Below are 16,473 nucleotides of genomic sequence, written 5' to 3' on the forward strand. Positions count from 1 at the left end.
GTTCCAGATATCTATCACTGTGTGGGAAGCTATGTTTTTTCAGATCTCTTCTGTAACTGTCCTTCTTAAGTTCCTTCTCGTGTCTTCTTGTTTTTCTTCTGTCCCCCTTTAGTAAGTCATCTCTATCAAGGATTTCCATCCCTTTTATAATTCTGTAGATGGTTAGCAAATCAGCTCTTTCTCTTCTTTGTTTCAGGGTTGGTAGATTTAGTTTATCCAATCTTAATTCGTATGTCAAATTGCACCTTCTTTGCCATTGCTCTTTGAATTCTTTCTAGTTTATGTTTTTTTTTTTTTTTAACTAGGTGTCCATGGTGTTGCAGCATATTCTAATTTCGGTCTTATCAGTCTAACTAGTATTTTCTTTAACATTTCTTCATCCATGCAGTCAAAGGCTACTTTCATTGATCTTAACCTCTTCAGTACGGGCCTTAAATCTCGCGGGCAGCAGCTGATGCCAGCCGTACGATGTGTCATAATAATACTCGTATCATAAAATATAGTCACTGCTTATATCGATCGTTCTCTCTCTCACCCGTGAATTTTGATGACCATAGAAAATGTGATTACAGACAGTTTAGAGAGTATGTCATTACGGAGGGGCAACTACAATAAATATAATCAAGACGCCGATATGGCAGCCTCGCGTATCCACTTGCTCCTCATGACGCCTACGTATGCGGCACCGTATGGAAGGGGTTAATAAGTTGAAAGTTTCTCCAACTGATTTGTTGATGTGTTTGTCTGGTGTCATGTTATTTGAGATAGTTACTCTTTGGTCCCTTTCCGAGTTTTCTTTTTTTTTTTTTTTTTACTTTGTACCAATTCTATATTGACATGATAATCTATTTTTGCTTTTTCCAAATTCCATTATTCTAAATTGGTTAATGTTGAAGTTCACTTCGCACTTCTGATTCCATTTCCAGACATTGTCTAGGTCTTCTTGAAAAGATTTGCAGTCTTCCTCTGTACTTACTCTCTTTAGTAGTTTCGCATCATCTGCAAAGAAGTTCATATAACATTCCACACCTTCATCCATATAATTTATATAAATAGCAAACATTATCGGAGCCAATACAGAGCCTTGTGGGACTCCACTTATCATATCTTCCCAATTTGAGCTCTTATCTCTAAGTACCACCCTCATTTTTCTTCCATTCAGGAAATCTTTCATCCATTCCAATAACTTTCCTTGTATGCCACCAATTATTTCAATTTTTCTTAGTAGCTTTTTGTGTGGTACTTTGTCAAAAGCCTTTTGTAAGTCCAAGAGAGCACAATCTGCCCATCCATCTCTTTCTTGTATTATTTCTATTAATCTTGAGTAAGAGCATATTAAGTTTATGGTACATGATCTTTAACTTCTAAAACCTAATTGTTTAGGATTTAATATTTTGTTCTCTTCCAAGTATTTAATCCATTTATTCCTAAAAAAAATTTCACATATTTTTGCTACTGCGCGTAAGGGATACCAGTCTATAGTTTGCTGGATTTTCTTTGTCTCCTCAAGGAAAATCCAACAAACTATAGACCGGTATCAGTGTCTGTGTTTTGTGCTACTATTTCACATTCACTGTTGCTTTTATGAGAATAATACATAACGTGATGGCTTCTGAGTGGCCTGCAACAACTACTACTGGTGGGATAAAGAGCGAGGAAGAGTTTATTGTTGGAGAAAAAAATTGAAATTGTTAACCCCTTCCATACGGTGCCGCACACGTAGGCGTCATGAGGAGCAAGTGGATTCGCGACGCTGCCATATCGGCGTCTTGATTATATTTATTGTAGTCGCCCCTGTGTTTTTACATTCTCCCAAATGCGCCCTGAATCCCATTCTCTGTGGTTTTCAAAATTCGCGGGTGAAAGAGAGAACGATCGATATAAGCGGCGACTATATTTTATGATAAGAATATTATTACGTGACATCATACGGCTGGCATTGGCTGCTGCCCGCAAGATTTAAGTCCCGTACTGAAGTAGTTAAACACCATGAGGGAGGTGAAGGGGCTAATTCCATTGCCAGAATCATGCAGTTGCCCCAATCAACTGTCTCCACAATAATCAAACTAAAAGATAGTGTAAAGAAAGCTGGTGAACCAGCTTCTACATTAATGGCAAAGACCCTGATGAGGCAGAGGAAACCAATAATGGAGGCAATGGAGAGACTCTTAAGGCTGTAGATTGAGGACTTGTCTTGCCACAGCAATTCTCTTTCTACCTCCCTTGTGACAATGAAAGCCCTCTTGATTTATAATGATCTACATAAGATGTGCTGTGTCTTGCGACACTACTTCTGACCCAGGGCAATGGACAAGGTGCAGGGATGACCCGTCATCCAGGAGGTGCTAAGATAAGAGGGAGGGTGGAGGGTGTGGAGTGTATTCAGGGATGGAATGGGTGGGAATGATTTTATGCCTTTTCCTTTTTGGCTACCTCCCTTGTAAGGGGGAAAGAGCCTTGGTATATGTATGTATGTACATAAGAAGGGATATGAAATTAAGGATGGGTCAACTTTCAGTGCCAGTTAGGGTTGGTTCAACCACTTTAAAGCTTGAGTAGCCCTACACAACATCAAGATGATTGGTGAGGCAGCAAGTTCTGATGAGCCTGCCACTGCAGCATTCATATCAACACTGAAAAATCACATTGAAGTGTGTGGCTACAGTGCCAAACAGGTGATAAACTATGAGACAGGCCTGTATGGGAAGAAAATTTCATCCAGAACCTTTACAGCCAAGGAGAAAACAATGCCAATATTTAAAGCATGCACCTTGGTGCTGGGTGGTAATACAGCTGGGGACCTAGAGCTGAAACCTTTACTGATCTACTGCTGTGAAAACCCAAGGGCACTTAACCACTTCAATACGGGACTTAAATCTCGCGGGCAGCAGCCAATGCCAGCCGTACGACGTAACGAAATAATATTCGCATCATAAAATATAGTCGCCGCTTATATCGATCGTTCTCTCTTTCACCCGCGAATTTTGAAAACCACAGAGAATGGGATACAGGGCGCATTTGGGAGAATGTAAAAACACAGGGGCGACTACAATAAATATAATCAAGACGCCGATATGGCAGCGTCGCGAATCCACTTGCTCCTCATGACGCCTACGTGTGCGGCACCGTATGGAAGGGGTTAAGGGCTACATGAAAGAATATCTCCCAGTGATATATAGATCCAACAAGAAGGCCTGGATGATGTCTTTAATGAATCAGCATTATTTACCTAGTTGTATTATATGGGAAGGGAGCTATGCTCGTGGTGACCCGTCTTTGTATCTTTCAGCATCAAGTTTTTTCTTAAAATCTTGAATAGTGTTTGCACACACTGTTTCTTTGTCTAATTTGTTCCAGGTATCCATCGCTCTGTGTGGGAAGCTATTTTTTTTCAGATCTCTTCTGTAATTATCTTTTTTTAGTTTCTTTTCATGTACTCTTGTTTTTCCATTGTCCCATTTCAATAAATCATTCTTATCTAAGATTTCCATTACTTTCATAATTCTATAGATAGTAGGTCTCCTCTTTCTCTTCTTTGTTCCTGAGTTGGTAATTCTAATTTGGACAGTCTTTGTTCATATGTCATTTTGGAAAGAGTTGGTGCCAGTTTTGTTGTTGCTCTTTGTATTCTTTCTAATTTTTTTCTATTCTTTTTGGTACTGGGTGTCCATTGCATTGCTGCGTACTTGAGTTCTGGTCTTATTTGTCCCCTACACTGTGTGACTATGCTGCCAAAGAAAACATTACCAACCATTTCCTCCTGCTGGTTGACAATGCCCCAAGCCACCCAACAACCATATACGATTGGGCAGACAACATAGAGGTGATTTTTCTGTCCAAAAACATGACAGCACTCATCCAGCCCATTGACCAAGGTGTGATTGCCACTTTCAAGGCGTATTACCAGCGCTGCACAATGAGTCAGCTGATTAACATGACTGACAGCCCAGACAAGCCCACAGTCAAGCATTTCTGGGCCAATTATAATATTAAGAAGGCCATTGACAATATCAATGCACCATGGAAGGTGACAGAAAAAACAATGAATGGCTACTGGAAGAAACTGAGGACAAAGTGTGTCAAGCCAGCTGATGACTTCATTGGATTTGGTGATATGGAACCCATTTGTAAGGACATCATCAGGCTCTCACATATGGCTGGCTTTGAGGAGGTGGATGAAGATGATGTGAATGAACTGCTACAGTCCCATGATAAGCCACTCAGCAATGAAGATCTAGTGGAGTTGGAACAAGAACGAGCTCTCCATGGCGATGAAGATAATGACCTAGATGTGGACCAAAAGGTCTCCTGTCGGCATGCTCCGCCTTTGTAATCCTTTGTAATCCTTTGATGCACATCAAGACACTTTGTGAGGTGTTCTCTAGCCTAGATTTAATCATCAAAAAAATAAAGGAAAGGGATCCAAACCCAGTACGAAGTGGAACAGTTGTCTATAATGTGGAGCAAGCCTTCATGGTCTACAGATATATTTGAGGCCAAGAAAAAAAGGCAAGGGAAACCACGATTTCCAGCTTCTTCAAACCTGCCACTCCCCCCCCCACCCAGCCCCCTGCCCTGCACCAGCTGATCTGAACTACCCTTTGCCCCCCCCCCCCTCCAGTCTATGTCTTGGACTCTTCCATCTACCTCTACTGCCCAGGATTCATCAAGCCCTACCACTTCTGATGATGATGAGAGGGCTTCCTTAGGATTTTAGTAAGACTAGCCATGAAAGGTATGTGCAGGGTGGGGATCAGGTAACTATTGGCTAGTGATGTTCTACAGAGCCTTTTTTCTGCTCTTTCCAGTGGATATAGGCCTACCAGGGAAACCACTGTATAAAAAAATAATGTGTCTATAACACTACTTCCCACTTCTGACTCCATTTCCAAACCTTGTTTAGGTCTCTCTGTAGTGATTCACAATCTGTTTTGGTTTTCACTTTCCTCAACAATTTAGCATTGTCTGCAAAGAAGCTCATGTAACATTTCACATCTTCATCCATGTCATTCACATAAATAGCAAACATTATTGGAGCCAATACTGATCCCTGTGGAACTCCACTAATCACCTCCTCCCAACCAGAACACTTTTCTCTGCGCACTATTCTCACTTTTCTACTATGAGACTATATAGGGAGGAAACTTGGAATTTAAGGGGGGCAGAAAGGAGAAATTCAAATGTGTTTGATATGAAGTACAGGTACTCCTCGTTTAACGACCTACTCGGTTAACGACAACTCGGAGTAACGACGGGCTTTATCACATTCGTTTAACGTAAATCTCCCGAAGTTATGACGTCGTGTATGATAATTAAGTTGGCTGAGGCAAATTTGTATGATGTTATAAATGAACTTGTACGGTGGATATTAGCTGTGAGGTAAAGTGTTCTGAAGCTTAGGTCTACATTACCATCCTGCAAGCTGGAAAAACTACCTGGGGTACAATATATACCGGTAGTGGTAAATTTTTAGTTTCGACCAAGGGCGCAATATAGCAATAGAAAATTAATTATTAATTTTGTAAATTATAATGTATCAACGTATATGCAATTTTGTGAGCGGAAATAAAAAAAGGTGCTAAAACAAATTTCGTAAGTAACGAAGTCATGTCGGACGAATGGTACACCATGTTTGTTATGATAGATGCCGATGTCAAGGAAATGAAAGGATGATAAATTTGTTTAACCTAAATTAAACTAACCTAACCTGTGTTTGATAAATCATTACCTGCAAATTAAATGTCATCCGGCTCGTCCTCATTGTCGTCGTCATGAGAGACGTTGGCAGACGACAAGATGGCGTCCCGATCCTATGCTACCGACTTCGTTCATTAGCATATTTTCTTGTAGCATGGTATTTTTTACTTTCATTTCCGGCCACAAAATTGCATATTACGTTGATACATTTTAATTTACAAAATTAATTTTAATTTTCTATTGCTATATTGTGCCCACGGTCGAAACAAAAAAAATACCCCGGTATTCAATATGGAATGTCAGCATACGCGGATTTGGTCATATACGGTAATTTTGGGAACATAACCACCGTAAATAAACAGTAAATAAAGCTTTAATGTACTGTATAAAAGAGGGAAATACACGAAAATAAAGATACATGTATTGCTGGACATTGTACATACAGTACATGTACGTATATGTATACACTTTCGCTTAACGACCAATTCGGTTAACGACGGCGCGCTGGTCCCAATTGTCATCGTTAAACGAGGAGTGGTTGTACTTAAGAAGTATGGTGTAGGTTGCAAGGATGGCTAGGGTGAGAAATGAGGTGAGAAGAGTTTGGGTGAAAAGTGAACTGGCAGCTAGGGGTGAAGGAAGAATATTGGAATGGTTTGGGTACTTGGAGAGGATGAGTGAAGAAAGATTAGCAAAAAGTGCATGGAAAGCAGAAATTGATGGAGTGAACTTGAGGGGAAGAATAAGAATGAGATGGATGGATGGGGTGAAGGGGGCCTTGAGCAAAAGTGTTATGTCTGTTGAACAGGGAGAGAAGATAATGGAAAGGTATGAGTGGAGAATGGTTGTGAATGGATTATACTTTGATGTGGCCCAAAGAGACATATGATCTCTTCAATTTTTACATACGGGAATGAGGAGGGAGGATCACCACATAAATGAAGAGGCTGGCCCTGCTGTGGATGTTCTGTATCCTGCTACACTGCTTATGACCTGGGCAGTGGGTAGGAGAAAGGGATGACCCTTCATCCATGAGGAACCAAGATGAAAGATAAATAAATGGGTGACAGATGGGAGTGGGATAGGTTGGGGTAGATGCAGGTCTTGCCTGGCTTGCTCCCTTATAAGGGGAAGAAGAAGACTGATATTTGGGTAGATAGACCTTAAGCTTTTGCTTTCCCTTCTTTGGTCTATACTTGATTTTGTTTCATACTTCCTTTAGTACCTCTTTGTTATGACTATTTACCACCTTGCATGAAGAATATTCCTTTTCTTCATCATCCTTCTGCTCATTTAAAATATTTTTATTTGCTATGTCAAACTTGTTGTTGTGTTCTGCTTCTATGTAAAGACTTCATGTGCACTAATTTCCCTAAACTCTGCTGCAGCTGCTGTCTCCTTTAACACAGTATCTGCTGCAGCTTCATCATCAAAGTAAATTCTGAATGGTCAGGTTCTGTGTTACTTAAATATTCCTCACCTCTAAACCCATTCAACACGGAGGAAAATATGTGAAAAAGTTCATAACAACAAAAGAATTACTGACTACCAATTAAAAGCAATCCCTCCCATTTACAGAGGCAATATCTAAGAATCAACAATCTGATCCACTTGGCTTTTATTTTATTCTTTAAATTAAAATGTTCTTTAGTATTTTCTACTTACAGCTTTAGTTTGCACTCATTCCTGACCTTACTGCAAAAGAAAGTTTTCCTACATCTTTCTCATACAATATATTAATGTAGTGTGACCTTGTCCCACTCTTATTTCCTATCATATTGTTTCCAAGTCCTTGATATTGTATAAGAGATGTACTGCAGACTCAGAAACCATGTGTATTTACCTAGTTGTAGTATTCAAGAAAGAAGCAATGCTCATGGGGTCCTGTATCTTGCTTTCCAATGATTATACCTAGCTCAATTATTATACCTATACTCATATACGGTTCCAACTTGGGACATATCCTTATTTGCCCGTTATCATACTTGGTTTGAATTTATGTATTGTTCCATCTTGGGCTATATCACATCTAAGTAATTTCAAGTATTTATGCATCTGCATGGAAAGTTTTATTTCTTCACATACTTTAGATTAGTCTTTCCCAATTTGTTTTCATGACCTCTTAAAGCCCTCCCCTCTCTAATCAAGTAATCTCTTTTATCAATGTAGTCTGTACTCTTTAGTGACCTGAAAACTGTAATTATATCATCTCTTTCTCTTTGATCTTTCAATGTTGGCAGATCCAGTGCTTTTAATTTTTTCTGGTATTGCTTATTTGTCAGGCTGGGAACCCTTTGCATTTTCTTGATCTTACTTGTTTGTTTTATTCTGTGTGTGGACCATACCACTAATGTACATTAGTCTTGGATGAATTTGAGTTTCTATGAGTTTTTCACCACTTTTTCATCCACATAGTGAAAAGCCACTTTAATGTTCTGCAGCAGTCTACATGTCTCTCTCACAGTCTTACATATATGTCTGTCTGGTGACAGGTTATCTTTATCAATACTCCCGAATCTTTCTTCTCTTTTGGTTTTATAATGGATTTGCTTACCAAGGAATAGTTCAAATACAGTCTTTTTGATTTTTTGCTCATTTCCAATACTTTGCATTTTTTGGCATTGAAATTAATTTTCAGTTTTTGGTTCCAAATGAACATAACATCTAGATCTTTTTGCAACAACCAATAGCCCTCATCATTTTTTGTTCTCATTTATGCAGTGGCTATTAGAATAATTTCTATTGCAGTCTACATTTCCTTACCATTCTTTACCTTACTGGGCCACATATTGCTGCAGCATGCTGATAACTAGTTCTGTGGTACTGAGTTACTGGTATTTTCACCACATTTCTATGTTTAAAAGCAATTTTTGTTCCCCTTCTAGGTATATGCTCTAACCACAGTTCTCTGACTCAAACCTTTTACTGACAATTACTCTCAGATTCTTTTCAATATATACATATCTTTTAATCAGTACTTCTCTTTTGAATTTGTATCACTTATCCTATTCTGACTACTATTTCCATCATGTTGCACTTGTTAGTATAAAGTTTCATTTTGGGCAGTATATTTGTGTTCACATATATACATGAATGTGAGCATACATATATGTAAATAAAAAAAACATTTAAACATCATCATTAACTATACTTACCATCTACTCTCAAATAGTCATTGAGAATTTGGAAGAGCGGAAACGAATCCCATGTGTCGGGTGGTTGCTCTGCCAAGACATTGTCCATGTCAACAGCAAACAAAGACCAGAAGATCTCAGCATGTTCCACAAGTAGATCACTAAACCACGCAAAAGCCTGGAAACAATGTAATAGGTCTTATGTTTAAGGAAGCGGAAGATGTGGTTGGGTAAAAGTATCCTGAACTGACTGGACACAAACCAAATGAATTGTGGCCATTTGAATTGCATCTTGGAAGAGGGTTTTGCACATAAAATCAAGTCAGGATGGCAAGTGTAGTACAGCATGTAATTTGCATGTCTTATTTCAAAAAGTTGGAGAACAAGCAGGTTTTAAGAACTGTTTTGTGATAGAGATGAATATGGTGGTACTGAGAGAATCATATAATTAGTTTTGGTGTGGTAAAAGCATGCAGAAGCAATACAGAAATTGTTCTAGTATATAATTTACTTCTATGAAAACAGTGTCAATAAAAATGGCAAAGAGTAGAAACTGATGAATAAGAGAAGTTGAACCAATGAGTAATTGAAATATAAAACGTTTGTCTTCATGCAGTGTCAAGAATAGTGAAAAAGAACCTCCATTTCTGTCTTGTGCATGACAGAACTCTTACTACATAAAAATATATATTCTAGTTACCACATAAAAGGGCCTTAAGTATACCACCAATACATCATAATACTCTTTATGATAAAAAACAAATTATTAAGACCCATACCAGTGTATATGTGGCAGGATCAACAATATCTAATGGCAATCTTAAATGGGCAATTTTCAGAGGCAACATAGTTGTTGTCTATAAGAGATTATAATTTCAAAACATTTGGAAGTACCTATGATGACAATACTCTGGAGTGAAAAAATTCTGTTAGAAGATAAACTTATTAAAACAAAGTATGAGAGGGTGAGGGTAATTAAAGTTAAGGATTGTTATAAGGGAGCAATGATGTTAGTTTTATTGGGTGAATGAAAAACTTCATAAAGACAGAAGCTCTTCATAGATTATACTGGAAAGTATGATGTAAAACTGAGAAAGAATTCCTAAATTTGCCTCTGAAATCTGCTTCATGAGTGTTGGCATCAAAAGTGGCTTGGGAGTCCAAAAGATAGCATTAGTAGCCACACCTCTAGGCTGCAGCTAAATTACAGATGTTACAAAACGTAGCTTGCTAGGTTATTGTGGATAGCATTCTTTGGGTAATTCTCCGAGATGGAAGTTAGCGGGTGTTGGATTGGAGCATGTTCAAAACAGAAAAATGTGTTACCAAGCTAATAATGGACAGCTGTCAGTGGCTTTTGTCCAAAACATGGGCTAGAAGGTTATCTAATGAAAACTTGTGGGCAAAGCAAGGTGGGTTACTGGATACTTTGAGTAATTTGTTGTCCATGGAGAGAACGAAGGTGAATGGGTCGAGTCAACAACATGGAATAGCCGTTAGTGCTACTTGGTATTGTACTGCATAAGGAGGCTTTGGGTAATGATGAGTTCAGTGCTTACCTTCTCCTAGCTCTTTTAGTGCAGCTTCTTGATTTCTTGTGACTGCATTATGGTTGTCATCATTAATTTGAATAACAAATGTTGTGGTAGGGAAGTCACATAGCAGTCTTATGTGCAGCATAATATGTGCAATGGAAGGATCATGCTCATGTGTGAATATATTTAAATACGCAATAAAAACACTAGGAATGTGTGTTTTATAAATGCAAGGTAACCACTTAAGAAAATAAACAAATGAAGCAGAATGCTTTTGTATATTACATCTTCAGTGTAAATTACACTGAAGATGTAATATACGAAAGCGCTCTGCTCCAATTGTTTATTTTCTTAAGTGGTTACCTTGCATATTTAAATACACTCACTTTAAAACTGATACACTTGAAAAATATTCATTTACAAATACATATGTGCTGATAAACTGATCAATATCCAATTCCAGAGAAATACTTTTTGTATAGAAATAAATATATATAGTATATGCAAATACACATACATGTACATATACAGATACACACTTGTAATATATATATAAGTTGTATTTTACGGGAAAGGGAGCTATGCTCGTGGTGTCCTGTCTCCATATCTCATTTTATCTAAACTGTTTTTAAATTCGTGTTGTGTCTGTGTGTGTGTATCTATATGTACAGTACATACATACATCACTATATAATGAAAGTCCCATTTGATAAATATATTGGTTATCAAAGTTTTGTGAAAATATTTTGTATGAACACATGCATGTGCCTGTGCACCCAACCTCACTGCTCAGCAGTGCTTTGCTGCATCTGCCATAATTATTTAGGTTAGCAGAAGAACAGTCATGGAATGGATTAAATTCCACTGTGTATAACTATAAGAACATAAGAATGAAGGAGACTGCAAGAGATCATAAGGCAGTTCAATGTCCATTACCATCTGTCATCCCCATCCATAAAGTTGTCTACCTTTTTTAAAACAATTCCAGCTCTTACTATATGGTTACTAAGTCTACTCTATTCATTGACCACTTTATTGGTGAACCAGTTCTTGTCTATTTCCTTCTTAAATATAAAATTGTCCAATTTGAATCTATTACTGTGAGTCCTGCCCTGTTGTCTTAATATGATGACCCTGTTTGCATCACCCTTGTTAAAGCCATTTGAAAATTTCTATTAGATCACCCACACTCTATGTCTTTCCAAAGAGTGTAAATTAAATTAAGGTGCTTGAGCCTATCCTTATAAGGTAAATTTCTGAGCCCATGTATAATTTTGGTCATTCTCCTTTATACTGATTCTAGTGAACTGATATCCAGTCTATAGGATGGAGACCAAAACTGTACCGCATCGTCAAGGATGGGTCTAACTAATGCCAGATAGAATTTGATAATTACCTCTGCACTTTTATTTGTAACTGTCCTAGCAATGAAACCTAATGCTCTGTTAGCTCTATTCCTGGTGCTAATGCACTGTTTCCTGGATTTAAGGTTAGGACTCACTAGAACTCCCAAGTCTCTCTTGCACTCAGTCTTCTCTAAAAAAAGTGTTATCTAAGTTATACCTGCTTTTTGGGCTGTGTAAACCTATGTTTAACATCCTGCATTTTTAAATGTTGAAGTCCATTTGCCTTGTGAACAATTTGTTGAGATCCTCCTGCAGAATCTTCTCCTCATCTAATTAGGTGTCCTATCTTAGTGCCATCCACAAACTTACAACATTAATAATCCCATTGTCCAAGTTATTTATATACATAATGAACAATAAGGGATGCAAAACTGAGGCCTGGGGAACTCCACTAGAAATACTCCTCCATTTTGATTTTACACCATTTATGGTGACCTGTTGTTTTCTGTCACTGATCCAAGCTCTACTCCATTCAAGTACTTTTCTTCCTATGCCAGGGCTTTGGTTTTATTTGGTAGTCTCTGGTGGGGAACCTTGTCAAATGCTTTGCTAAAGTCATGGTAAATAACATCATAACTATCATCATTATCTGATGCCTTGAAGCCATTAGTGTAAAAAATAGATCAGTTACACATGACTTATCCTTGGAGAACCCATGCTGTGAGTCATGAATCAAATTATGTCTTGATGTGATCTCTGGTTCTATTAGCTATTACTGATTCAAGCATTTTACCTTTAATTTATGTCAAACTGACTGGCCTGTAGTTGCATATGGATGATTTATCTTCCTTTTTGAAAACAGGAACAATGTTTGCCTGCCCTTAAGCAACAGGCACAAAACCAGTGTCTATTGATTTATTAAATATTTCTGTTAACTAGTCGCAGATTTCAAACTTACACTCTGAACACTCTTGACAATTTTTTGTCTGGACCCAGGGATTTTGTAGCTTTAAGTCTATCAATCTGTTTGACTACTTCTATTCTATTAATGCTGATGTTAGTTTACTTCCTTCATCTCCATCCTCATCTCACATTTTTCACTGTATCTATCCTTGCAACACCTATCATATTTCTCATACTTTATTTCAAACATGTTTAGGCTCTTCCATTCTGCCACCCTTAATTCCCACATCAACTTCATACAGTGCCATGACACAATCACTCATATAACTTCTTTGCATTCATCCTCAGATATCTATTTCTCATCAAATTCTTCATTCCCCCAACTATCTACTTGCCTTCTTTACTCTGTAATTCACCACATCCACTCCTCCATTCACTGTTGCATGCAACCTCAGATACTTAAAACTCTCTACTTCCTCTAGTCTCTCATCCTTCAAACTCACATCCAACCTGTTAACATCACTCCTTGTACCACCTTACCTTCGCCCATATCTACTCTTAGCTTCTTTTTCACAAATCTTTACATACAACAAACTGCTTTAGTCTCTCAAAATCAGTCAAAAGTACAGTGCAGATATTATAGTTGGAGAAAAAGCAACAGGACTCCATGAGTGCAATTCCCTTCCTATATAATACAATTAGGCAAACACAACATGGGAAATGGACATATATATGTATTTATATATATATATATTGTGACCATGAGCATTATCCTTTCCATTTGATAACTATCTACAAAGGGTACAGCTGAACATGCAGACTAGCAATGGCAAATAAGCTCAAACCAAACTTCAACAGAAAATTCTACTCCTACAGCAAATCAACTTTGCAAGAACCCAAAGTTGACAAAAAGCAAAACATTTACTTACTTTGTCCTGTGTACACACATTAGAAAGAGGGGAGAAAGGCTGATTAGAAGAACACGAGATAGAAAGAGCACAAGTAAATAAGTATCCACATCACACTTGAGAAACAAAGCTGCATACTGCATGTAACAATATTCAGATTCACAGAAGCTGATATAAAATTCTACCGCAGAAATTCAAAGTAATTATGACAATAATACACTTTTAAACACATTCAAGATTAAACAGGAAATTTCTAAGGGGCTTGAACAATTTGTTCCTTAAAATATAACAAGAATACATTTACTGAGTGGTTACACTGATAAAAAGCACATTTCAAAGCATACAATTAGTATCACATCAATGATGCTGTAGGTACAAACAATGTATTAAGACAGGTATACAAAATGAGGATTAAGCTTAACAAGGTATATATTCACAGACTTATTATTTACCAGTTTACACACAAAAATTAAAGACAAAGTAGAAATTACACAAGCTAAAGACCTGAATTATTCAAATAAGTGTTTGATGCTGAGCACCAATACACAGTGTTATGAATTCTCCATTATGTCACTTAATTAGCAGAAAGGGAATTTTCTTTAGTTACATGGAATACTTTGATTATAATGAAAAATAATGGGCAACCTAGTTAAGCTTATTTTCTCTTTTGTTTAGATTGCAAGTGCCACATATAACAAGTAGACAGTTTGGTGTTGATGAAGTGGTGCAAGTCCTCCATGAATACCATAAGGAAGGTGAAGTATTGAGGGTGTCCTCACATTGATCACACTAGAAAAAGATGTTCAATTCAAGGATGGAAAGGAAGAATAAAAGAAAATAAGCAAAATTAAAAGAGGGCAATGGATGAGATGAGATACTTCAGTTGTATTCAAGAACACTGGGGAAAAGCTCTCTGACAAAGGTGCTTCGATTTTGTGTTCAATGTTACGATATATCTGCTAACAGGTACAAAAACATATGAACTAATTCACTGCTGAAAACTGCAAGATACTGTGATTAATTTTCCAGTAATATTCAGTAATATCTAGTCTTCCAAAATTATAACTAGCTTCAAGAATATGATTTTTGTATAGGATTCCCCATTAATAAAGGTCTTTACCTAACATCCTTGAATGCAGCTGAATGAATCTGGGTATAGATGAAATAGGTCTCAGGATATATGGTTATGAGAGATGAAAAATATAATATGAAATAAATTCAGCCACCTTACTAGCTTGTATAGCTAATCTGACAGGAAAGATTTTCAGATACCATTATTTAAGAATAACATATGACATAAACCTTTTTAAGTACCTCCTTGCAGTTAAATAAATTACTTGAAAGAAGGATATATTGTTACTAATATTGTACTGAAAACATTAAGATATGATATATAAATTAGCTTTGTCTTCCTAAGTTGCAGTGAGTTCTATAAAATTCAAAATTGAATTTGTATTCCTTCACTTTACCTGGACAGCAGAAGAGGTGGTATACCTTTGACAGAAGAGCATATTTGACATAAATACTGAACTGCATTCAGAAGTTTTGGACCAACCCAAGTTTTCACAATATGCAAAAAAAAAAAATATGTTGCAAAGTTATATTTTATATATTTTCTATACCAGAAATATAGTAAAACAAAATTAATATAGAGAAATATATGAAATAACCAACAACAAACATCATATTTGCATAGTGAAAATCAATGGATAGTTAAGGGTTTTGACCACAACTAAACATAGAAAATGAAGGACAGAAAGAAACCAACTATTTGAAAGAGCTATGGTTTGATCCTATCCTGTTTTCAAATGACAATGAGTAAGAATTCTTCATAGCAGCCAAATCTCCTTTGAGTTAGAGGTAATGAAAAACATCTCAGTCACCTCAGGACCAAGAAATGAGAGGGGAAAACCTGTAAAACCTTTTAAGATGTACCTATACTCCCATATGTTTATCTATATAGCTCTATCTAATCATAAATGTCTTTTGCCTTTGCCTCAATTATTCCCACTCCTCATTTGACTCAACAAAAGGATATATTGGTCATAAAACTCCTTGCTGATTTGGTATTACCTTTGCTGGGACTGTTGCAAAATTCCTTTGGTTTAACTTAAGGACATTGGAAAAGTTATTTACAAGATGTGTAATTGTTCACATATGAACAGACATAAACTTGGTAGTCCAATTAAAATAAATGTTGCCCATGCATAGTCCAGTGACTGCTTGCTGGCATTAGGATTTGTGATAACAATACATGAATCAACTGCAGAACACATAAGAAAAAAATCTGTATGGCAGATATGGTTTTCCTTGCATAATTTGCAAATAAAGGAATTATATACATTCTGAGTTCATATACTTCTAAAGGGTAGGGTAAGGTACAGTATTAAGCTAGTCATTTCTATCATCTGACTTGGATTGGTCCCACAGATTGGAGATGTAGTTTCATCACACTTATCTGGAGGGGAAAATGGTGACAGCAATACCTACAAAACTATAATACATCAGCATTCCTAGTAAGTCCTTTTCTCATACACTTCTGGTATAATTCAAACTCATCCTTTCACAAACCTGTCTTGAGCAGTGATGTTACTTGCCCAACAAATCCACAACTCTGAAAATGCCCTACCTCTTTGTGCTGCCACTAATTATCTAACTAAACTTCAGTAGAAAGTTTTCATAGCTTTGTTAGACTTCAAGGAAGTATTTGAATCAGATGACAGAAAGATCACATGACATGTGATCCTGAGACTGGGAAGAGTGTTGACGAGTCTCATTTATGGGAAGTACCCAAGACATTTGAATTTTGACAGAATTATTCTCAGTCTATCTTAGGCAGTCATTTGAATTAGTTGATAGAGGGATTGCAGATAATCCTGAGGTTGTGAGGAGTGGCAAGTTATAGAGGTTGATTGATGTCCTGCACTCAGACATGGCTACTGGATCTCCT

At 37.1% G+C, this 16,473-nt stretch overlaps 1 protein-coding gene across 24 annotated transcripts in view; it reads right to left on the reverse strand.

The window, feature by feature from the left end:
* Positions 1-16,473, reverse strand: part of Cadps (calcium-dependent secretion activator 1) — a 1,142,346-nt gene that overhangs the window by 75,739 nt on the left and 1,050,134 nt on the right. For all 24 annotated transcript variants that reach the window (XM_076212572.1, XM_076212575.1, XM_076212566.1 and 21 more), the window contains one exon: positions 8,853-9,009. In XM_076212572.1, the coding sequence (XP_076068687.1) occupies positions 8,853-9,009 (157 nt within the window). The remainder of the gene's footprint in view (positions 1-8,852; positions 9,010-16,473) is intronic.

This window comes from Oratosquilla oratoria, chromosome 30, assembly GCF_046742065.1.
Source record: "Oratosquilla oratoria isolate Oo_2021 chromosome 30, ASM4674206v1, whole genome shotgun sequence".
Lineage (NCBI taxonomy): Eukaryota > Metazoa > Arthropoda > Malacostraca > Stomatopoda > Squillidae > Oratosquilla > Oratosquilla oratoria.